Raw genomic sequence first — 26,424 nt, 5'->3', positions numbered from 1 at the left:
CATCCTTAGCCTGACGTTCCTCCCATGGTGTGGCCAGGAAGGGGAACGATTTGAGATCGTACTTCTGTGTGTCCAATTGAGCTTGTGAACACTTAGAGACTGCTCGTCTTTCACCAACAGCAAGAAATGATGGACTACACTTCATCGCGTGTCATCTGCCCTGATGCCACCCACTCTGACCAGCCTGCCCCCACCTCCCACGGGCGCCACCCCGCCACAGCAAAGGCCACCTGGCAGGATGGCCATTGCCAGGATTCCCGATGCCCCAAGGGGATGGGCATCTACCCCTTGGCATACATGGGGAGTTAACGGCGCAGGCATCAGCAGAGCGATCCCTGTGTGGTCTGGGCGCTACAACCAACAGGGTACATGGCGGCCCCAGCGGAACGGACTGGCTACTGTGCTGGATATCAGGTGCAAAGAAGTCCATGGTGATTGTCGACGCAGAAAGCGATACTGCATAGTGCATCGTGGAAAACGCACCCAAGAACGTGTCCTCGCCCAAGAGATGGAGAATAAGCGGGACTGAAATGCGATGACGAGAAAGTGGACTAAAGATCTCAATGCAAGATGGACATGATGCACCATGTAAGGCGCCCTTCCCCAATTGTCTCGCTCTTCGGGAAAATTTTGAAGAATGTAGGTCAAACCCTACAGGGGATCATCACATGTAGGCTGAAGCATGTGAAACTCCTTTTAGTGGCCTCTTATGACAGGTAGGAATACCTTGGGCCTGTTCTTACCCCTGGACCCGCAGGGGGGTAGATATGAAGGAGAAAGTTCTTGCCTGCAAGAGAAAGGTGCTGCAACATCTGAATGTGAACATCGTTTGGCCCTGGGACGCAGGATCGGGATGAAGTGAGAGCATGATCCAGCTCCCTCATATTAAAGGCAGCATTGTAGCACTCATTATTCTGAGAAGAGTATCGCCTGAGCCTCCTCTGCTCGTTTCCAATGGAGGAAGGCAGGGTTATAGTGAGAGGAGCTCGAAATGTCCGCTAAATGGCGGTCCAAGGTGTTGGAGGTAGCAATAAAGACCACTACGACATCGTCTGTTACTGTCAGGCCAGAAAATGGGGAATTGAACTTGGTCCCAGAGAGCTGTCAGAGGTTGGCCAACAAAACGGAAGAGGGAGTTGAACAGTTGAAAGAACTAGTAAATGAAATCCATCTATCTTTTTTGCCATTACGAAGAATGTGAAGACACAGTGCACACAACCGTTTATAATGAATGCAGTCTGACATTGTAGGAAGATGGTTGAAAACGCAGAGAGCACATCTCCGTGCGCGAATGGCGTCGTGGCACGCCCACCAAGGGACCAGGACATGGCGCGGTAAAGAAGTAGCGAGAGGAATGGAATGCTCTGCGGCAGTAAGGATAACGTTTGTAACATATTCTACCTGGTCATCGCAACTGGGGAAATGTTCGTCGAAAACCGCCAGGGAGGAGTAAAGCCTCCAGTAGGCCTTAGAAAGCTTCCATTTGGGTATGAGTAAGCAATTGGATGGCACACGGAAAATGGTCACTCAAGTGCATGTTAGAAAGAACGGACCACTCGAGACGATGGGCAGGTTCAAATGGCTCTGAGCACTATGGGACTCAACTTCTGAGGTCATTAGTCCCCTAGAACTTAGAACTAGTTAAACCTAACTAACCTAAGGACATCACAAACATCCATGCCCGAGGCAGGATTCGAACCTGCGACCGTAGCGGTCTTGCGGTTCCAGACTGCAGCGCCTTTAACCGCACGGCCACTTCGGCCGGCACGATGGGCAGGCTGGGCAGTGCGGAAGGAGATGTCCAAATGGGAATAGGTGTGTGTAGTGCCTGACAGGAACGTGGATTGCCCCGTGTTAAGGCAAATGAGGTTAAGGTAATTGAGAACATCAGCCAAGAGGGCACCTCTCTGACAGGTTCTGGGCGAGCCTCAAAGGGGAAGGTGTACAGTAAAGTCACCGAGCAGCAGAAAATGGTGAGGGAGTTGCCCAATAAGATGGAGGAAGTCTGCCCTGGTGACACCGAACGACAGAGGGATGAAAACAATAAAAAGGGAAAAGGTGAAGTGAGGAAGGAAAATGAGGACTGCAACAGCTTGAAGCCGGGTAGCCAGGGAGCTGGGTTGACTATGATCATCATCCCGGATGAGCAGCACGGCTTCCCCATGAAACAGATATCCATAAATTTTGTTTTCTGCAGGCAGAGTACAAGTGAATACAGCGATTTTAAGAGCAGCTGTTAAGTCATCCTTGTTGGATCTAAGGCCACGAACGTTCCATTGGAGGAGAGTCATGATGAAAAAATGAAGGGGGTGTCACCTCGGCGGCTGGCGAGTGCCAGTCATCGAAAACTCGCTGCTAAGAGGCACAGAGGCAGGAGGATCCTGCTCCATGAGGTCGACAGAGGCGTCGGCATTCTCTTTCTGTCGGTCTACGTGGAGTCCAGGGTAGAAAAACGGTTGGTGGCGCGCACTGGCGACACGGAGGTCGGCCAGGCGATGGTATCACGTGGCGACACCGTCGAAGAGGATCTCTGAGTCGGTGAAGGAGAAGACCGTTTGCCTTTGTTTGACTTCTTGGAGCCTTTCCGTTTGGAAAATGAAGACGCAGATGTTTGTTCGCCGGAGGGACGTAGGGAGTTTTCGTGGATGTATTCCTTCTGCCCTTTCCGGCTTGCCAGGTGTGTAGCAGGTGACATCTACATCTACGCGATTACTCTGCTATTCACAATAGAGTACCTGGCAGAGGGTTCAAAGAACCACCTTAAAGCTGTCTCTCTACCGTTCCAGTCTCGAACGGCGCGCGGGAAAAACGAGCACTTCAATTTTTCTGTGCAAGCCCTGATTTCTCATATTTTATCGTGATGATCATTTCTCCCTATGTAGGTGGGTGCCAACAGAATGTTTTCGCAATCGGAGGAGAAAACTGGTGATTGAAATTTCATGAGAAGATCCCGTCGCAACGAGAGTTGCCTTTATTTTAGTGATTGCCACTACAATTCACATATCATGTCTGTGGCACTATCTCTTCTATTTCGCAATAATACAAAACGAGCTGCCCTTCTTTGTACTTTTTCGATGTCATGCGTCAGTCCCACCTGATGCGAATCCCACACCACACAGCAATACTCCAGAATACGAAGGAGAAGCGTGTTATAAGCAGACTCTTTAGTAGACCTGTTGCAACTTCTAAGTGTTCTGCCAATAAATCGCAATCTTTGGTTTGCTCTACCCACAACATTATCTATGTGATCGTTCCAATTTAGGTTATTTGTAATTGTAACCCCTAAGTGTTTAGTTGAAACTACAGCCTTTAGACTTGTGTGACTTATCGCGTAATCGAAATTTAGCGGATTTCTTTTAGTACTCATGCGAATAACTTCACACTTTTCTTTATTTAGGGTCAACTGCTACTTTTCGCACCATACAGATATCTTATCTAAATAATTTTGCAATTCGTTGTGGTCATCTGATGACTTTACAAGACAATAAATGACAGCATCATCTGCAAACAATCTAAGACGGCAACTAAGATTGTCTACTATGTCGTTAATATAGATCAGGAACAATAGAAGTCCTATAGCACTTCCTTGGGGAACGCCGGATATTACTTCTGTTTTACTCGATGACTTTTCATCTATAACTACGAACTGTGACCTTTCTGACAGGAAATCACGAATCCAGTCGCACAAATGAGGTGGTATTACATAGGCATGCAATTTGGTTAGAAGACGCTTGTGAGGAACGGTGTCTAAAGCCTTCTGGAAATAAAAAAAAAATAAAAAAAAAATGGTTCAAATGGCTCTGAGCACTATGGGACTTAACATCTATGGTCATCAGTCCCCTAGAACTTAGAACTACTTAAACCTAACTAACCTAAGGACAGCACACAACACCCAGCCATCACGAGGAAGAGAAAATCCCTGACCCCGCCGGGAATCGAACCCGGGCGTGGGAAGCGAGAACGCTACCGCACGACCACGAGATGCGGGCGAAATCAAAAAATATGGAATCAATTTGACATCCCCTGCCGATAGCACTCATTACTTCACGAGTATAAAGAGCTAGTTGTGTTTCGAAACAACGATATTTTCTGAATCTGTGCTGTGTGTCAAGAAATCGTTTTCTTGAGGTACTTCATAATGTTCGAATACAGTATATGTTCCAAAATCCTACTGCAAATCGAGGTTAGTGATATGGGCCTGTAATTCAGCGGATTACTCCCACTTCCCTTTTTGGGTATTAGTGTGACTTGAGCAATTTTCCAGTCATTAGGTACGGATATTTCTGTGAGCGAGTGGTTGTATTTAATTGCTAAATAAGGAGCTATTGTATCAGCATACTCTGAAAGGAACCTGACTGGTATACAATCTGGACCGGAAGCCTTGCCTTTGTTAAGTGATGTACGCTGCTTTGTGCCACCGAGGATATCTACTTCTATATTTCTCATCTTGGCAGTTGTTCCTGATTGGAATTCAAGAATATTTACTTCGTCCCGTGAGGCGAAAGTTTGGTGGCTTGTTGCACAGCTGGAGGAGACGGGGACGCTATCATGACGCTGGGCGATTTTTCAACTGCGGTGCTAAATTTGAGGTTGCATGTCTGCTTGGCCACGTGCTCCGTGGAGCGAGATGCAACAAGAACAGTACTGTAGGTGCCAGATGGTAGAACGCAGGGTTTCCGACTAGCCAACAACTTGGCGAGCGACCAGGTAGGGCACTTCTTCCTTCACCCTGATCTCCTGGACAGCCCGCTCATCGAGATACACGGGACAATCTCGAGAGGAGGCGGCATGGTCGCCATCGCAGTTGATACAGCGGGGAGAAGAAGGCGGACAATCGCCCTTCTGAGCATCCCTACCGCATGTTACACATTCGGCTGGGTGTCGAAAGGACTCTCGAGTGTGGTTGTAACGACGACACTGGTAGCAGCGCATCGGGTTTGAATATACGGTCGTACTGTGATAACTTCATAGCCTGCTTTGATCTTTGATGGAAGAACGACTCCAGTTTGAGTGGGCACTAAAGATGAATCTACTTTTTTCATCGCCAGATGGACAGCAATGACACCCTGATCAGAGGGGTACGTTTGGATTTCTGCCCCAGTCAGACCATCGAGCAGCCTAGTGTAAATAACACCACGGGAAGAATTCAACGTTCAATGGGCCTCGACACGAACACGATGGCCGTGTAGGAGCGAAGTGACAAGCAGTTGTTGTGCTTGAGACTCAGAAGAAGTCTCCAAAAGCAAAGTGCCATTTTGTAAACGAAAGCAGGATTTCACAGGGCCAGTAACTGCAACAACACCTTTATTAATAATAAACTGATTTACCGTAACAAAAGGCTGACCGTCTTCCATATGTGAAACAACGAGGAACCGTGGTACAGCTGGGAGGGTCTTTGAATCGTTAGCCTCATTCCGTTTACGTTTAGTACACGTGGACTGAGAAGATCACCACGACTGCCAGCATCTCAAATAGTGCGTTCCTTCCTACTGGGCCCTCCCCTCCAAAGGACGTGCACCCGCCTTAAGTGATTGTTCACACCTCAGGTCGCACCTCCCGGACATCTGACAGAGGGACCAGTCGGCAATTTAGGAAGGTGACAGCTCAGGCAGTCAGTCCTCCCTGGGCCTGGCCTTTACCAGGGGGTACATGCGAACCCTACCTGTCAATCCGGGGCTGGGAATAACGCGTTAGCCAGTCACCTGTTACGCGGCATACGTGTGGGATGGCCTTCAGGAGAGCACAGGGAGGGAGAAGAAAAAGAAGAACCTTAAACGCCGAAGCGGAGGGAAGGATAGGAGGAGGGGAACGAAAGAAGAAAGAAGCAATGAAAGACAGTGGAGAGGCTGTTCTGATATCGGCGACTGAATATGCAGAACACATTTCCAACAACATTCCAGACATGTTCCCCAAGGGATGGGAAGAAGAATAGCAAGAGGATAGACATGCACCACAGAAGGGAAAAGATGCTGCAGAGGCTGGGGCCCCGTGGTAGCCGATCACGAACACGCCAAAGAACGGCGAGCCCCCTGGGGGCACAGTCGATAGTTAAGTAAACAGTAAAACTATGTTTCGTTAAGAAAAATAAAATGTTAGTTTATTCAATGTGTATTCCGTACAATTACAGTTTCAAGTATTATCAATAGACACATATGTCTCACTGTGGGTGTTTTAGATCTCACAATCATTCATGCGTCTCCAGGCAAAGGCAAGTCAGGTATTTTTTTTACAGTCTAAGGAAATCAATAGGTAGTTTATTTATCGAGAATAGGTCTGTTTATCATTATGAAGTGTAAACGACCGACGCTTCTGTTACGGCTTTGACCCGTGAACAGCAATGGGGAGGGTTTGAATGGAAAACTGCCTGACGAAACGAGTTGTTTGTAACAACAATCTGGAAACAAGGGCGGGTTTAAATGGGGGAGCGGATGGAGGGTGGGGGGGGGGGGGGTCACGAGGACAAGTGCCCGTCCCCGCCCCACCCAGAGAGAGAGAGAGAGAGAGAGAGAGAGAGAGAGTCTCGGCACAATCAGAATTTTTACCTACGGGCAGCCCATGTAACTGAGCTTAAAAAAGTAAATAAATAACAAAAAGCCTGGAATTAAAAAGTCCGACTTCTTGCGTTATGCCCTAATTTCATTGTTTCTAGTTTCTTTTTTTTCAGAATTTACGATAAAAGTACAATAAAATACGACATAGTTTATTGTTTCGTGATTGCGTAGCAGATAAATGAGTTATTGAGTAGGTTTTACTCACTATGAAAGTAAACTTTAGTCTTTTACTTTGTGAAAAATTTGTAAATTTTTAGGGCTGCGTTCTGGTTCACATATTCAGACATTTTCGGTAAATTCTGGACTCTTTTCCTAGTTAGTAAGAAATAGTACTGCCGCCAGCTTTATTTGAAGCTTCGATTTTCCATCATCGTCAGGCTACTTGCAACCAATACTTTTGTTGTTCTATGCACCTTGACATTACGCCCAAGTTCTCTTGTTAGCAAATTGTACCTTGTGTCCTGCTTGGCGTTTTTATCAGCAACCACCGTATTTCAGTTACCATATAGCGCTTCAGTTCATGCTGAAACCAGTAATCCTTAAGGTACCAATATTATGAATGTGAAAGTAACTCCGCCACCTTTTCACGGCTGAATCACCAAATGAAATTTGGCTAGTTGAATACATTAATAGACATACACTACAACTAATCGATGGAGAACTTTCGGAAATGCTAACAGATGGCGTTCCTTTTAATTAGCGATATACAGCTATGCTTTGAACAGGCCCAGTTTTCAGGCACAGTCAGTAACACTAAGAGGGGGGTTTGAAAAGTCCGTGCAAAGTCCGAGAGATGGCACTACCGGCGCGTATCGAGGTCATGTTTAGTTAGTAGCATCTTTGGAAAGAACGCACACCAAGTTTCAGCCATATTGGTCTATTTCTTTGTGTTTCGAATTCGTGTGAATCAAGGAAGTCGAGTGACTGTCAAACAATGGACGAAGAAGGATTTCGTGTGGTGATTAAACATTACTTTATGAAAGGCAAAACGCCTCAGAAGACTAAAGAGAAGCTTGATAAACATTTCTGCACCTTCGATTGGAACAGTTTATAAGTGGTTTCAAAATTTTCAGAGGGGCCATATGGGCACAAGTGATGCTGAACGTTAAGCACGCCCTGTAGAGGTTACGACTCCAGGAATCATAAAATCCATGATATGATGATGAATGACAGAAGAGTTAAGGTGTGTGAGATTGCTAGTGCTGTGGGCATCTCGAGTGAACGGGTACATAATATTTTGCATAAACATTTGGACATGAGAAAGCTATCCGCAAGATGGGTTCCGCGATTGCTCACGCTTGACCAAAAACGGGATCGTGTGAAGTGTTGCAAGGATGGTTTCCAGCTGTTCAGGAAGAATCTGCAGAACTTTAAGCATCGTTTCGTCACTGTGGATGAAACATGGCTACATTATTATACTCCTGAGACCAAACAACAACCTAAACAGTGGGTTACCAAGGGAGAATCTGCACCAAAAAAGGCGAAGAAAAGTCCTTTGGCCAGAAAGGTTATGCCGACTGTCTTTTGGGACTACCAAGGGATAATCCAAGTCGAGGGGCAAGAATGGCAAGCAGTGGTTGGGAAGGGAGTGAGACAGGGATGTAGCCTCTCCCCGATGTTGTTCAATCTGTGTATTGAGCAAGCAGTAAAGGAAACAAAAGAAAAATTTGGAGGAGGAATTAAAATCCATGGAGAAGAAATAAAAACTTTGAGGTTCGCCGATGACATTGTAATTCTGTCAGAGATAGCAAAGGACCTGGAAGAGCAGCTGAACGGAATGGACATGGACTTGAAAGGAGGATATAAGATGAACATTAACAAAAGCAAAACGAGAATAATGGAATGTAGTCGAATTAAATCGGGTGATGCTGCGGGAATTAGATTAGGAAATGAGATGCTTCAAGTAGTAAATGAGTATTGCTATTTGGGGAGCAAAATAACTGATGATGGTCGAAGTAGAGAGGATATAAAATGTAGACTGGCAATGTGAAAGTATTTCTGAAGAAGAGAAATTTGTTAACATCGAGTATTGATTTAAGTGTCAGGAAGTCGTTTGTGAAAGTATTAGTATGGAGTGTAGCCATGTATGGAAGTGAAACATGGACGATAAATAGTTTGGACAAGAAGAGAATAGAAGCTTTTGAATTGTGGGGCTACAGAAGAATGCTGAAGATTAGATGAGTAGATCACATAATTGATGAGGAGGTATTGAATAGAATTGGGGATAAGAGGAGTTTGTGGCACAACTTGACCAGAAGAAGCGATCGGTTGGTAGGACATGGTCTGAGGCATCAAGGGATCACCAATTTAGCGTTGGAGGGCAGCGTGGAGGGTAAAAATCGTAGAGGGACACCAAGAGATGAATACACTAAACAGATTCAGACGGATGTAGGTTGCAGTAGGTACTGGGAGATGAAGCAGCTTGCACAGGATAGAGTAACATGGAGAGCAGCATCAAACCAATCTCTGGACAGAAGACCACAACACACAACAACACAATCCTCACTGACTATCTGGAAAACGGTAAAAATATTACAGGTACATATTATTCATCGTTATTGGACCGTTTGAAAACCGAGCTGGAAGATGAACGTCGGAGATTGTACTGCAAAAAAGGCATTTTCCATAACGACAATGTACCAGCGCACACCTCAGCAGTTGTGGTCGCAAAATTAATGGAAACAGGATTCCAACTCGTTTCACATCCCCCCTATTCTCCAGACTTGGCTCCCTCGGACTACTATTTGTTCCCCAATTTGAAGAAATGGGTGGTGGGACAAATATTTTATTCAAATGAGGAGGTGATTGCAGCAACTAATAGCTATTTTGCAGGCTTGGACAATTCCTATTATTCGGAAGGGATCGACAAATTAGAGCATCGTTGGGCGAAGTGTATAAGTCTAAAAGGAGACTTTGTCCAAAAATAAAAAAGGTTTACCCCAAACACGTAAGTAGTTTTTATTTTTGCACGGACTTTTCAAACGCCCCTCCTATTACTTATAGTTGGAGAACTTTCGAAAATGCTTACAGGTGGCATTCCGTTTAAGTAGCGATGTACAGATATGCTTCTAACAGAGCAACTGATCCAATTTTGAGATACAGCCGGCAGAAGAGTATTACCATCTATAAATGGTTCATACCTTTTCTCGGTCATTTGTTAAATGAAATCTCACTCAGAACCGTTAGCTACAAGGTATTGGACATCTACAAAAATTGCTGCCGCAGAACTTTGGTGATAGAGATATAGGGCATGTTTTGCAAGCTGATGAAGCATACAAAGACGATCTCCCTTGTTTTGCGGCTTTGAACGGAGAACTATGCATTTGGCTACTAATGGGCGAAAATATGTCTCCAGTAGATGCCTATAAAAGAGAGACGGCGCTGCCAAATATTAGAATCTTGTGTCAGTTGTTGTGAATATTTTCTGTAACAGTCAGCACTGCAGAGATATCTTTCGCAACCTTACGCCGTCTGGAGACTCATCTTCGCGGCAGAATGACATATCTTTTAAATGGACTGGCACTAATGCATATCCATCAAGATATTGCATCAATGATGACCGCTGAGGAAGTGTTAGATATCTTCTGCAGGAAACAAAAGAGGAAACTTCCATTGCATCATATGTAAGGTAAAATTATGACATTATATATATCGTTTTCCTAAGCCCCATTTCATGTTCCAGAAGCTAGCATGTGCCGTAGTTCCATACAAAAAATTATAGCTGAGCCTGTATCTATTTTGTATAGGAAAAGAGGTTTCATCTTACAAGGGAAGGTCACGATGTGTTGTAGCGTATTATATTCATACATAGCGCAGTTAATAGAGCAACAAAATAGACATACACCATAAAAACTGTGGCTGATTTGGACCATTAGATCAGGAGATATAGTCGTCACAGTTACGATGAGAATACTGTAAGTATGAATGATTTATTACGCAAAAGGATTGTTTAATATAAACAGTCAATAGTATGATATGAAACACTGTCTCACAGAGTTTACTTACTGGAGTACACTACCGGAGGCAAAAAAGAATGCAAGTCAGCAATAACAGCAGAGTCAATGCATAGACAGTTCTCGCAGTGTGCACATATCATGAAAGCAGGTTGGTCACATTACTCACAGCAACACTCTTCCGTTAACTGTTCCTCGAAGAAGTAATCCAAGTGTATCAAATACACCAGGGAAGTGTTTGGAGTAGCGACTGTAGCCGCGTGGAAAAAAGGCAAAGTTGATTAAGTTGGAGAATCGTGTCGCCGAGAACTGGATATACACAACGATTGAAGGCGTAAGAATTGGTCTCTACGCCATATGTTAACGTCATTGTCAGAAGATACTATAATTGTATCTGTGATAAACTTCAAAAAGTCTTGTATGGACCGAAAAAGAAAATGTGGGCAGCTTGCGCAGTGCCTGTGCACTTTGCTGCAGTCAACTTCTTGATTAATTCAGCGCCTCCAGGAACTGCAGAGTAGTACAGTTCGTCATATCTATTGGCTGCCCACGTGTCAACCAAAAGAAGGGCTTTAATTTTTATCATGTATATCTGGCCACATACTTGTTATGGGAATTCTTTTAAATCGCTCTTCGTCATATTAGCATTTTTGCTAGCAAACGCCTTGATGTTCGGTAAATTTATATTCATATTTGCAGGAAAAAGGCCGGTGAGCTCCGATACAAGGACACACACATGATATAGCGGCGTATCATCCATCACAATCCTAGGTATTACAACAGAAGAGTGCGTGGTTGCCGATATGGATCCAACCACACCAAAGACATGCTTGTTTCCCTTCACTGCGAGAGTCCGTCTACAACGTAGCATGTTACCAAATCTTGATTGGTTGGTATTTTTATTTGATCTGGTGACAGATGTTTCTTCTTGGTGAGAGACGTGATTTCAAGCTTTTTGTTGAATAATGGCATCCCCTTCAACCAACCGCTTGCTATCTGTGTGGGCTATTTTGCGAGAGACAATCTTATTCCTACTTTTAAATTCCTTTACCCACGAGCTGGAAGCTTTGAACTGCACTGAACTGTGAGGATCATTTCTTTATTTTCAGTGCCCAAAGTCGCAATGTGCGGTCATCTATTATTGCGTTTTCCTGTCTCTTTGCTATAGAATGATCGCTTAATTCACGATTTATCATATCCTACATATTTTTTGGGGGTTTGACGAATGACGTCGTTTTAGACTGTTTTCAAAGTTTTGTAACACAATCCTGGTGTTTATTTTCCTTTCCTGTGCAAACACTGTTTTAATTTTCAGGCGCGGTGTCATGCCAATTGCTAATCCAGGAAGACACAGACGGGGAAGATCAACATTTACATCTTTATCCCTTGGTTGTTTTGTCCATATCTTGCACGCGTAAGCCAGATTCCTTCTGGAAATTTCGTTCGTTTTCTTGGAGGTGATGGCAGATAAGATGGAGAGCTGGAATGAGATTTTCACTCTGCAGCGGAGTGTGCGCTGATATGAAACTTCCTGGCACATTAAAACTGTGTGCCAGAGCGAGACTCGAACTCCGGACCTTTGCCTTTCGCGGGCAAGTGCTCTACCAACTGAGCTACCCAAGCACGACTCACGCCCCGTCCTCGTAGCTTTACTTCCGCCAGTACCTCGTCTCCTACCTTCCAAACTTTACAGAAGCTCTCCTGCGAACCTTGCAGAACTAGCACTCCTGAAAGAAAGGATATTGCGGAAACATGGCTTAGCCACAGCCTGGGGGATGTTTCCAGAATGAGATTTTCACTCTGCAGCGGAGCGTGCGCTGATATGAAACTTCCTGGCAGATTAAAACTGTGTGCCGGACCGAGACTCGAACTCGGGACCTTTGCCTTTCGCGGGCAACTGCTCTACCAACTAAGCTACCCAAGCACGACTCACGCCCCGTCCTCGCAGCTTTACTTCCGCCAGTACCTCGCCTCATTCTGGAAACATCCCCCAGGCTGTCGCTAAGCCATGTCTCCGCAATATCCTTTCTTTCAGGAGTGCTAGTTCTGCAAGGTTCGCAGGAGAGCTTCTGTAGAGTTTGGAAGGTAGGAGCCGAGGTACTGGCGGAAGTAAAGCTGCGAGGACGGGGCGTGAGTCGTGCTTGGGTAGCTCAGTTGGTAGAGCACTTGCCCGCGAAAGGCAAAGGTCCCGAGTTCGAGTCTCGGTCCGGCACACAGTTTTAATGTGCCAGGAAGTTTCAAGATGGAGAGCTGCTTCCCGTGAAATCCGCCACTAGTTACATAGCTTCATCCCTCACTCACAAGGGGAGGCCACTACGTTGGGATCACGGAATTACTTCAAACTTTGTACACCTTTAGCAGGCCATTAAAACATGGTGAGCAAGTGGTAACGCGCACTGCTCTGGAAATTGTGAGAAAATCGCAAGAGAAGTTTTACGCGTCTATTATGTAACTGACGTACCTGTGCGCAGGTACCGGACGTTAGAGCTCGTGTTGGTCAAGTGGTTAGCGTTCGAGTTTCGTAAGACAAACGTGTATGAAGCGACGGTTCAAATTCCCCTGAAACCTTCATTTTTGTAGTACAAGTATAAATTTTGTGATATTAAAAAAAAACTGCACCTACACTATCCGTTCTTGGGACATCAGCAACGTCTCACAGCTACGCAGGTTAACTGCCAAATAGGGCCTGCCTCTTGTCCACAGCTGGAAGCGTCGAGGTGCAAAACAGTTCGCCTTACCAGATTGCATGTGTGTGTTTCTTAATTTACTTGTTTACAGGTATAAAAATGTCAGTTCTAATAATTAAATTTAATTAAAAATAGTAAGTAGTCCAATAACATGCAAATACACGTGGTTTTATTAATTATATTACCTCTCAGATATCCTATAAATTAAATAATATGACCTGTGATGAAAAAATATAGATTAAAAATTAAGTTTGAGCGGGAATCGAACCATCGCTTCATAAACGGTCGTATTTCGTAGCTGGAACGCTACACAACCAAGAACTCTCAACGCCCGGCAACTACGCACAGATAGATCAGTTACATAATACGCGCGTAAAACTTCTCTTGCGGTTTTCTGGAAAGTGCCAAAGTAGAGCACGTTACTGCTTGTACATTATGTTGTTTTAATGTCCTACTAAAGGTGTACAAAGTTGGAAAGAAATCTGTGACCCCAACGTCGTGGCCACACTTCTACACCACAAAGATAATCTGAACTACTCTAACAGCAAACACAAACCCATTTGATGTATTGTGACCACTTTGAGAGCGATACGTAAATTGAGTGCTATAGCAGAAAGGGAAAACTCATTATCGCCCCCTACAGTCTGGAACCGCGCGACCGCTACGGTCGCAGGTTCGAATCCTGCTTCGGGCATGGATGTATGTGATGTCCTTAGGTTAGTTAGGTTTAAGTAGTTCTAAGTTCTAGGGGACTGATGACCTCAGAAGTTATGTCCCATATTGCTCAGAGCCATTTGACCATTTTTCTTTCTAGTCAGTGACAAAACAAAAACAGTTTTGTTCTATTGGTGACAACTACCGTGACATTCCCATGTTAGCAGCATAGGCCTGTCTCGCTGCATTATAGCGACGGAGTCTGGCTTGAGTGATTCGTTTGGCAGTGTTTACACGCAACAGCCGACTCTGACCACATTACTTTCCAATTTTTGGACATTTCTCGAGTTATTTTCCAAAAGGTTTCAACCTCAATATTAACAAGCGCCATATGAATTTATCTTTCCAAAAGCTATTGAATGCAGTTACGAAAAGTATACGGTTCCACTAATAAGACTTTACACGCTCCTCCGCATATTATCAACTGCGATAAGCCTCGTTTCGATATCTGGAACCGTTCACGAAATAAAACGGGTGTTACGTCTTACCTGACACCCTGTATATACAGGGTGACAATTATTGAACTATATACAATAAAATCGCCGTATCTTCTAGATGGTTTGTGTTACGACGTTCAAACTGCAATGTTGGCCGCGGGGCACGATGGGAATTAGTATGCGCATGCAGGGTTTGGTTTAGCAACGAAGCCCACTTTCATTTGGATGGGTTCGTCAATATGCAAAATTGGCGCATTTGGGGGATTGAGAATCCGCATTTCGCGATCGAGAAGTCTCTTACCCTCAACGGGTGACTGTGTGGTCTGCGATGTCCAGTCACGGAATAATCTGTGAGATATTCCTTGATGGCACGGTGACTGCCGAACGGTACGTAAAAGTTTTGGAAGATGATTTAATCCCCATTATCCAGTGACCCTGATTTTCACAAGATGTGCTTCCTGCAAGACGGAGATCGACCCCATCGAAGCAGGAGAGAGAGTGATGTCCTGTAGGAGCACTTTGGGGAGCGCATTCTGACTCTGGGGTACCGGGTGGCCACTGGCATGGGCCTCGATTGGCCACCGTATTCTCCGGCTCTGAATACATGCGACTCCTTCCTGTGGGTCTATATTCAAGACAAGGTATACAGCAATAATCCCAAACAGCTGAAAACAGCCATTCGGGAGGTCATCGACAGCATAGGTGTTCCGACACTTCTGTGGGTCATGCAGAGTTTCGCTATTCGGCTACGCCACATCATCGCCAATGATGGCAGGCATATCGAACATATCATAATCTACATCCGAATATCTGTAGTGACACTTACGTGTCAATTAAAGTGTGTGCACGCCACAGTTTATGACTAATTCACTTTTTTTATATATGGTTCAATAATTGTCACCTTGTACACAGAATCACACACTGAAACGTTATGAGCAACGGTGTAATAGTGAGCTAGTCCCGCTTCGGAACGCTACAGCTGCGATTTTGCGTAGCGTGGATAGGCAGGTTTCCAGGGGTATGTGGCACCAGATATCTATGCCATAACAGCGGAAGGAAGGTTCCATTTTCGATGACTACAAGCAACAAGATCAAATGGAGTACCAAATTTCCCGAGGAATGGCACATCTAAACGTGAAATATAACGTTTTTCCTACCCTCCTATTTGACAGTCTCCTCCCAATCGTTCCGAGAGACACAGGTCCATATTGATATGGATTTATCCCACATAACTCGACAGTAAATCAGGTTTTCGATCTGAGAGAAATCTAAGGAAAGAAACTGTATTTGTAATTGGAACACACCACTTATTCTACAATTTTAAAGCAGCTTATCCGGTGTGAACAGAAACGGAACTCCGTAGATGGACCGAATTTTGTGAGAAGTGGGTTGGTTGATTAGTTACATGTTTCATAGATCATTTGAACGATTCTTTTATCGAAGTGCGGTGGAACGAGTCACTTTCACAGTACACACGATTAGTGTCAACATTAATGAAGACATTTTTTAGTCCTACTCATGTCACTACAATACAGTGAAGGTTTCAGGAATATTGTCAGAGCCATTGGGTATCCACAATGGTGTACACTTACTTTACTTCTTTTTAATGTAGCACTGGAATATGTAGTAACAAAGCTAACTTGTCGAGCACAGGAACAAATTGGTATTATTAGTGTCACTTAAAGATTAGAGCATGGTTATACGATCTCAAAAGGGTATTTGGGGAGAGAGTTGGATGTATGTACACGTGTGTCGCAATAGAGAGTGGGAGGATGAGAGGTGTGTGGGATGAGAGGTGTGATTGTGCGACTGTTGGTGAGAGACCGAGTGAGTGATGGAGAGAATGAGACAAGTGTTGTGGTGGGATTGCATTTATTCTGAGGTGGAGTGATAGACTGGTGTTTGATGGGGGGTGGGAGACATGAATGAGGGTCAGTGCGAGATATTTGTTTACTGGGAGAGGGGAAATGGGAGTGAGTTCATGACTATTGGCACTCTCAGTAAATATGACTTCATCAATAGCGACCATGCAACGTACTTTGACACAAGATCGCCTCTTGTATGAATACTAATACCAGTTGACGCAGAAGGGGTAAATGAATATCTCAATAAACTGATTTTGAGGAGATGAGAAGCCAATGTAGGTTCTGTATTGAATACAGTCATCAGTTACGAACAATTTCAATGGACTTGTCCCTGTCGAGCACTGTGGGGGATGGTTGTAAAAACTCTATGAAATCAGCAGAAGGAATCACTCGTTAGTTCTAAAGTTCTACCAGCCATCCAGCTCGCAGAATGACTATGTGTAGGGAGTTAAAATGATGGGGTAATATGGTTGAGCACCTCCTCATAAGTCACAAATTCCTTTAGTCACTACTAGGGGAGGCTTGAGGTGGTGTATAGAGTGATGGCACTAGACAGAGAATGACTAGAAACAAATGATTTGAAGTGATGAATCATGCTACATCCTGTGGTAATCTGATGGAAGTGTTAGGTTTGGCAAATGCCTGAAGAACATTACCTGCCATCATGTGTGTTGCCAACAGTGAAGTACAGAGTCAGTGATGTTAAGGTACGGCGGTGTTTTTCACAGTTAGGATGTGGTCCCCTAACTGTACTTAATAAAACATTAACGCAGAAGGACGTGCACACATTTTACAACACTGTGTACTGTGTAAAGTAGACAAACAGTTTGGAGATGATGATTGACTATGTCAGCATGACAGTGCACCCTGTCATAAAGCAGCATCTGTGAGGCACCATCAAATGCCTGAAGTGGACTGGCCTGCCCAGACCCCTGACCTGAACCCAATGAAACACCTTTTACATAAGTCAGTACATCGACTACACTCCAGACCAAAGTGTCCAACATCACTATCATTTCTAGTTTTGGCTCTTGTGGAAGAATGGTCTGACATTCCTCCACAGACATTCAGACACCTCATTGAAAGTGTCACCAGAAGAGTTCAAAGCTATTACAAAGGAGAAGTGTAGACACATCCCTTATTAAGTCCACTAATACTTTTGATGAGATAGTGTATTTGTGGTCTGTGGCAGGATGACATTTTTGTTGCATACTTATCTCAGGGCAGAAAATGACATGTTCCAGATAGTTCTTTCTCAGCTTGTGTGTCCATAGCAGAATGAAACTGGCACCGAGAATTTATGGTTTCAGTAAAACTGTCAAGATTGTCACTTCACTGGTTGGCAGCTCTTCTCACTATGCGACATTGGAAATAAGCCTACTCAATGCAGTTATTTACACCTTACAAATTATTCCTATTGAGACAAATAACAATATAGGTTCACGAGAACACCAATAAGCAACAATGCTTTATAAGTAAATACAAGGATAAATGTATAAAACAGTATTTACTAATATCATGGACAAAGTTAGACAACGTTTTTCATATTTAGATTACATGATGTTAAAATATAAGAAAATATCCACTGACATCTCTTCTGTTTCAATATAGTTAAGAGAAATAGCATTTTGCCCTTCACCACAAGTGTATTATGACAAACAGCTCTTTTAGAAGCATTACTTACTAAACATTCAGGTAACCTAACATGGAGTAGAAGCATGTTGGGTTACAATGTTGGATGAATGCAATATAAGAAAATACACAGTAAAGAGCAGGATATTTTATGATTGGTATGTTTGGATTAAATGAGAGTACTGTATAAAGAATTATTGATTACTTATTCTGAATAATTATGAAACAAGAACAGGAAGCTGACAAAATTCCCGTAATAAGCAAAAACAATGTACTGGAGTGCCCAGTTATCACCTTTATTTAAGGATTATGATCACATGATATTTTCTGTTGCACACATGTCCAAACTGTGAACTGAACATGGAGACCAAATGAAAACACTGATTTCAGAGACTTACAGGACAGAGTGTTTAATGTCAGTTACATCAAATGAGTGATAAGCACCTAAAGGACAGCATTATATTCTGTAAATCTTTTTTAAAAAATGTTACAGATATTTTAGGACATTACTTTGGCTACAATGTCAATGAAAGAGAGAGATGGGCTAACATGTGGTAATTGCTATCTAATACATGCAACAAGCAGCTGTTTGGCAGCATTTTTTGTATACACAAATGATGATACTGATGGAGTAATGAAGAGTTGTTGGTAAGGAAACTGGAACACACCCTTATTTTCAACTGTTGTCTGAAACAACATCATTCCTCAGTATTCGACATATAATTCAGTATACACTACACAAACGAAATGATTACAAACATCCAGTATCATTCAATAGTAATACAAAAGATTACGGTGATGGTTGTTTTTGTAGTTGTCTTTTTCTTTGCTGCTGCTGCTGCCGCTATTGTTTTTGTCATCATAATTGTCATAACAGAAAACAATTTAGCCCACCCAGGGTAAATGAGTGCTTACGACAATAGCATGTCCTGAAACTACTACACTACATGACATGCTGTATGCTCATTGCATTGTTGTTCCTTAACTTTTACATTCATTCCCAAGAAGGAGAGTACTATAACCAGTATAAAGTTGTACTTAGCATTGATTTTGTCATCTGTCCTATGTTCAAAGGAAAAGAAATAGCCACAGACTTTTTTAAAGGAGCCAATTCAGGATTTGACAAAAATAAATTGGTAAATCCATAGAAAATTCAAATCTAAATAGCCATAGCAGCAGAGAAGCAGCAGCACTAATAGAAATAGTATGATTCTGTGTGTTAGTGAAGATGCCAACTACAGGAACTATGGTGGTATATTATATCTTAATAAGCAGTATCAAGTTATTAGAAAACAGTTATTCTAAAATGTTTCAGAATGACTGGGTTCTTGTCCACGGCTGCATTTTTTCAAGAAAGCAGCTTATGATTTAACCTCTTGTTACAAGATATAAGAAAAGAGAGTCAATGGAAAGTAGTCAAAGCCCTATCACTACCACAATTGACATAGTATTTGGTGAACACAAGCTGCTTAAGTGGAATGAACACATTTCTGCATAATGATTTTTATGATCCCAAAGTGAGTGTGTATTTTCTATCACTGGCTTATGCATTTGCAATTGGCAGTCTTCTTCCTCCTTGAAATGGACTCTAGTTGATCAATGAATTCCAATAAGGGATTCTCTTGAAATCAGTCGTTATACCAGGCAAAAACTGCTAAAAAATCATGTTTGGAGAATGTGTGACAAGAATGTCCCGTACAACTACAAGCACATTCATTATGCTCTTGTGATTTTCTGGCACGAGCCTCAACATCAGATTTGTATAAGGCTAAGAGTATGTAATCCCACCAACAAATACTTCACAGATTTAACTGAAGTAGGTGAAAACCTACATTTAATGTAGGAACTAGTATTATAACATGACTGTACGATTTTCACCTGAAAACAAGTTGCAGTACTGCAGCTGGATCTTTCTCAACAACTTTTGTTAAAACTCAGATAACTGCTGGGGGTAAAGCTGATTGCTGCACATGGTGCCTCTACATCAGTACCAGCTCTACGAATTCAGGTACTGAACTGAACATCAGCACTCTAGAAGCAATTCAGTGATCAACATTGTTTATAAAATACAGCTCTTTTCAGAGCCAAAACTGACCATCATCTAAATCAATACTGACGGACTGTCAGCAAACACGGAAGAATTACTAAGTCAAGAGTGTCATGACCAGAATTGTGATTTAATATGCATCATGAAACTAATAGTGATTTGGCTCTTATTGTTCCAAAATGAAAGTGATAAGCCTGGTGACTTAACATCACCATCAACAATATGGAAGTGCCATCTTCATCGAGCTTCATATTCAGTTTCTCACCATGAGAATATCAGTGGAGGGTGATATAGAAATTCTCACAGTAGAGCTGGGTATTTGTTCCATAACATCTGTTCATAAGCCCTCCCCCCACAGGCACTGAATTTAGATTTGTGGAACCAAGAAACTTCCAGCATCAATATATCAAGTTTGTGATTGGCAACTTCAGTACCCATAATACTATATGGGGCTATTCAAATACTGACAACAGTAGAGACACTGTAGCAGAATGAGAAGATCCATGTGACCTCAGCTGCTAAATGATAAACATCAAGCATCATTCAACAGTGCAAGATAGAGATGATGTCATTCTGATCTCATCTTTGTGAGTGAACAAATATCTGTTATTTATGAAATTGGTGTAAGAGGCAATTACCCACACACAACACCATCCTGTTGTATGCCAGATGTATTCTGCAATCCAACCACCGACAGTTTCTCTTTGAAAATGGTATAATTTTAAGAAAGCAGCCTGGGAGAAGTTCACCTCTACACTGGACAACAGCATCCTTAGTACTGAACTAATTCCAGAATCATAAGACAACTCTGCAAACATTGTGAAGCATTGTTTCCATGTCTCAATCCCATCAGGCTGCAAATCACAATACACAATAGGATCGGACTTCAGAAACTTATGAACATGAAAACTACCTTGGCAATGATGCTTTTAGTGAAGTGACCTTGTGAGTCAGAGAAGATCTATCAAAAGCGATATCGAAGAAACAAGGATGATGCTTTGTGTAAATTGATGGGAGGAGATAAATCTGAGCACAAGCAGCCACGAAGTTTCGAGTCGTCTCAAGCAACTGAGTTGACCAATCAGAAAAGAATATACAAATGTAACACCAGACTAGAGTGCCTGTCAACTTGTAAATAATGGTGAACTGGACCATCCTAAATCTAAGTCATATTACAAAATTGTACATGCAGAGGTAATGGAGACTAGTGAACTTTTATAGTACGAGGGCGGTTCAGAAAGTAACCTCCGATTGGTCACAGTGCGGGTTGTGGGGGGAGTAGCGACGCCATCTGTGCGTTCACGCACTCAACAGGTCAGTCGGCATCAAGCCGTGGTCGAGTGAACGTCGTACCTGCGCTAGTTTAGTTTTTGTGGCAGTTTGAAATGTGTGCTGCAATAGAAAACCCCGCCAAATGTGAAGTGCGTGCTGTCATAAGGTTTTTTACAGCCAAAGGATATTCTGCAGCAGCTATTCATCGTGAGCTTTGTGCCGTGTACGGACCAAGAGTTATGAGTGAAGGAGTTGTCCGTGAATGGGTACGTTTATTTAAAAGTGGACGAGAAAACGTTCATGATGAAGAGAGGAGTGGTAGACCATCATTGGTGACTGACGAACTCGTTCAGACAGTTGATGCAAAAGTTCGTGAAAATCGACGTTTCTCTATATCGGAGTTGTCTACTGGTTTTCCACAGATTTCTAAGACTCTCTTGTACGAGATAGTGACAGCAAGATTGGGTTACCGTAAGTTCTGTGCACGATGGGTGCCCAAAATTCTTACCGACCACCACAAAACTCAAAGAATGGCCTCTGCATTAGACTTTCTGTCACGTTATGAGGACGAAGGAGAACCATTGTTAAACAGAATTGTGACCGGTGACGAAACCTGGATTAAGTACGTGAACCCTGCGACAAAAGAACAATCAAAGATGTGGGCACATTCAAATTCGCCTACCAAACCAAGAAAAGCCTCGCAAGATTTTTCTGCCAGAAAACTGATGGCAACGGTGTTTTGGGATGCCAAAGGGGTGTTGTTGGTTGAATTCATGGAACGTGGTACGACCATTAATAAAGACGTGTACTGTGAAACAATAAAAACGTTATGACGGGCTATACAGAACAAACGCCGTGGTATGCTGACTTCCGGTATCGTTTTTTTGCACGATAACGCCCGTCCTCACTCTGCTCGCAGAACAACGGCCCTTCTTGAGTCCTTCAAGTGGGACGTTATCAACCATCCACCTTACAGCCCAGACCTGGCGCCAAGTGATTATCACCTCTTCATGCATTTGAAGAAATGGCTCGGGTCACAGCGGTTTGATGACGACGAAGAGCTCAAAGATGCGGTCACAGGCTGTCTCCAGGCACAAGAGGGTGATTTTTATGCAGAAGGAATTTCAAAGCTTGTGAAGAGATACGATAAGTGCCTCAATCGCTATGGAGACTATGTAGAAAAATAGTGCAAAGATGTAGTTGTAAGATGTATATATTAAAATATTTTTATTTAACTTGGTGTATTTTTTTAAATCAACCGGAGGTTACTTTCTGAACGGCCCTCGTATTTTCACATGGAAGAACTGAATGCAGCTATTAATATTTGTATGGCTGGCAAGGTAGCATGGCTAGATGACATCACAATGGAGTGGAGCACACACTTCGGTGATCAAGTACAAAAGTGGATTTTGGCACTTTTCATTAACTGCATAAAAGCCTGTAATATCCCCAAATATGAGTTAGTCCTAACTTAAAACGTGAAAAATCATCAGCTAAGTCAGAAATTAACAATATCCTTATTGTGCTGTCTGCTCAAAATCTTCAAGTGAATTTTGCTGAATTGCTTGATTAATTTCATGGAGCCAGTTCTAAAAGAACAATAATGTTTCAGACCATGAAAAAGCTATACGTCTCTGGTCCTCGGTCACTCACAATTTATTGACAATGATTAGTAGCTGACACAAAATGTATCTGGTGTAACACAACACGTGTAAGTGCCTGGAATATTCTCTTCACAGATGTGTCAGTGAACAAATCAGAAAGTGACACACAAATATAACTGTTGCTGTTAAATAAGGCACAAAAATTAAAAACCAAACCACACTAAATGTATAGAACTCTTTGAAATCAATCATTCTGGTAATGCTGGAGACAAACAGAAAATTCTCAAAAGACATAATGTACAGAGGTCAACTGAAGCTACCACTACCAGATGACAGCTTTGTTCTTCAACATAATGATGATGTGACAACATAGTGTGCAAACAGAAAGAGAAAAGAGAGCTGACAATATTTCTTTCATGTCTGTATTAGTTTTTGGGACAGAGATTGCGAAGAATGGTAAGTAGGCCTAGGTCTAGGTTGGAAGGTGACATTTGGTTGTAAGTTTACAAAGCCATGAAATGTGAATACAAAATCTTAGATGTGGTGACATGATGTTCTGTAGCATATTCCAAGGTTGACGCTACTTTGAAATGTGAGTGTGTGATTGAGTCAGTGATGTGGTATCAAACACTCCAAATAAGCCACATGATCCACAAACACCACATCCAAATAATCTGCTTTTCAGTACTTTTACAGTGCATTAAGAATCCATCCTAGATGAGTCAATGATTAAATTTGAACAGTCAAATACATGAACAGGGTAGCCAACAATTGAACTTTCCAGAAAATATTAATATAAAACAATCAAAAATATATTGTTATAAAGAAAAACTACTAGCTTGAGTGTGGTAGTATCTCCACCCTGTCTTCATCTACAAATTCAGGAGTGATGTGATAGATCGATCTATATTCCTGATAAAGCAATGCTTACGGAAGAAAGTTTTGAAGACAGTAAGCATCTGTGATCTGCTTTAAGTTGCAAAAGGCTTACAGCAGAGTTAAAATAAAATTGTGTAACACAAATCATGTAGGACAATATCTCCTCCCCTAACTTTCACTACAATTTGAGGACATGACAATCACTTGTTCACTCAACTCACATATGTTTCTGCTGGTAATTTAGCTACAAAATAATTGGGTAGAATTTTGCTGGAGGTGTAAAATTAATAGGGGGAAGATGGTTGGAGAATATGAATACAAGTAACCCCACATAGCATTGAAAATGTATCTAATACAAGATAAGAATAACTCCTCTGGCCTTCTTAGGAAGTATAAACAAGTGTAATAAGGAAGGAATGCTAAACAGAATGTGAAATAGGACAAGAAGAAGAGTATTCAGGGTTTTCACACCATATGTAAAAATAGAGGAAGACAATTTTACTTGACTTTCTACAGTATTCTTTCAACCACTATGTGACATTCCCATTAAGAAAACAGAAACTACCAGTGGTTAATATACAATTTGGGAAACTTAATACATAAGAGTGAAAACCAAATATGCTAAGGCAGAACGCACTTTTTGAACTCCTTATGCTGAGTCAGGATTATACCTGAAATGTGAAATATGCATAGGGCTCTTTTGCCAGCAGACCCCTTCTGGGAAGTTCAGCCACCTGATGTAAGTCTTTTCATCTGATGCCACTTTGGTGACTTAGGCGGGCCCCATGAATAATAGTCAGTAATGCTAACAACAAGACCACAAGCTGCTGACTATTGTACCAGAATAATTCAGTGTCTATCAAATTAATTATCTGAAGCATTGACTTCAGTACAAACCATTTTCAACTCAATCATAAACAAGATAAATCAGACAACTTACTGAAAGCAAACAGGAAGTCAAATGCTACTTTCACTCCATTGGAATTAAGAAAATAAAGTTCATGTTATGCCTCAATGGTGCAAACTTTCATGCTGTAAGGTTTCAGAACAGAGAATTTACTACTCTTTCACATGAAATACTTACACAAACAAGTAAACAAAATATAATCTCATTTAAATTCAGTTCTGTGCATTAGGTGGGGGGGGGGGGCATGGAGAAAGAAAGAAAAGAGTCAAGGGGAAGTGCATTCACAACATCTGCATATACTGTTGTGCGAAAAATTAACTCAAAATTACTGAAATTACGACAATAGTTCTTACGTTCGGTGTAACTCCAAGAAAACTTAGCAAAATAACGGGGGCTCTGCCAAGATCATTTTTCCAAAATTTCCAGCACAAAAATATTACACAATAAGAAAATTATGAATCATGAAATGGAGAGGTTACACTAAATGCTTAGGCTTTAGCAAGCTACCACAAGATAAAATAAAATAGTATAAAGACAGAAGGGGCACGTACTGCTACATTACTTAACCCTTAGACACAGTTCATCAAATGACAAAATTTACTGTTAGCTTTTCTTCTACAAATATAACAGAAATTAGAACCACGCCCATTTCTGCTCAGCTTATACACAACAAATTAAACTACTGCAGAGGCTTACGAAGAATTTGCCACAATTACACAACTCAAAATCTTGCCCTGTGTTCCTAGAACAAATAAAAGTTTGCTGTTCAAACGATCAACGTTGTTTAAGCAGACACAGTTAAAAACTATCGCGATAAATATTCAATAGGATATTGTAAAACTCGTCATGTTTACTGAATACATGCATAATCGAATATCTACACATTCTGCCAATGCGTAGGGTGCGTGCCTCCATATCGTAAAATTGAACAAATTTCTATCAATGGCAATATAAATATATCAAAAGTACTTTCACACACCTGTGGAAGTCTAAAAGGATCTGCTTCTGTTGTCTCCGGAGGTCCGACGTAAGGAAGAGTTTGTAAATATCTACGAAAAATATACCACTGAACACTAAGGGTGATGCATATGCCGGCAACTAACGATATGAACCCTACGAACAACAACAATAACCACATATTCCTGCAATTCTATTCTTTTGTGATCAAATCATCTCCCTCGTTTCTTTACTAGGACTGTAATCATCATCGAAAACTTCTTCTTTCCATGTCGTCGTCTGCTGTTGTCGGCTCCGCTCTGAATCAATTACAAGCCGCCAAAACAAATTATATGACAATGAGTGCTTATAGCGAACTCATTACTAGTATACAGAGAAGAAACATTACGCACAGGCTAAACATTAATTGCTAAACAAAACACCTTGTTTGACATTCTCACAACCACAATACACGGCGCTGACAATGCGTCGACCACGTTTTGTGTAACATCCTTGGATCCGAACTTCAAAGGTGTAGTGAGAACTACTCCATTGCTTACGAACCATAACAAATAATTCAGCGCTCGAAGAACTCGTACGAATAGCACCTACAATATAATTCGTAATTGAATGTTTAATAGTTATGTCTTGTTAATGGTTTGAACCAGGTACTTCGTTTATTGAGTTAAATACACAGCTATAGCATGACAGTTAATTGTAGGAGCGTCCATAGTCTGCAATTTCGCAGTTAAAAGCCAATTCACATGGTTTCGCGAAAACAAAGTTTCGACAGCTCGCGTCATCCGCTCCTTGTTTATCACGTGACCACCAAGCTCATTTGCTCCAGATACACAACATCCTCTGTACTTTGTTTCGTCGTGCTTCCACTGGGTCGTGGTTGATATTAGTATTTATTCTAAGTCTTTGTTGTTCGTTCTTT

At 42.2% G+C, this 26,424-nt stretch overlaps 1 protein-coding gene across 1 annotated transcript in view; it reads right to left on the bottom strand.

Annotated features, from left to right (window-relative positions):
- LOC126248721 (PDZ domain-containing protein 8) overlaps positions 1 to 26,111 on the bottom strand; it is a 259,346-nt gene extending 233,235 nt beyond the window's left edge. Inside the window, exon 1 of the mRNA XM_049950028.1 lies at positions 25,528 to 26,111. Within this exon, the coding sequence (XP_049805985.1) occupies positions 25,528 to 25,686 (159 nt within the window). The 5' untranslated portion in view covers positions 25,687 to 26,111. The remainder of the gene's footprint in view (positions 1 to 25,527) is intronic.
- Positions 26,112 to 26,424: the final 313 nt, after the last annotated feature.

This window comes from Schistocerca nitens, chromosome 3 (assembly GCF_023898315.1).
Source record: "Schistocerca nitens isolate TAMUIC-IGC-003100 chromosome 3, iqSchNite1.1, whole genome shotgun sequence".
Classification (NCBI taxonomy): Eukaryota; Metazoa; Arthropoda; class Insecta; order Orthoptera; family Acrididae; genus Schistocerca; species Schistocerca nitens.
Note: the sequence above shows the minus strand (reverse complement) of the source record. Positions and strands in the feature narration are given on the sequence as shown.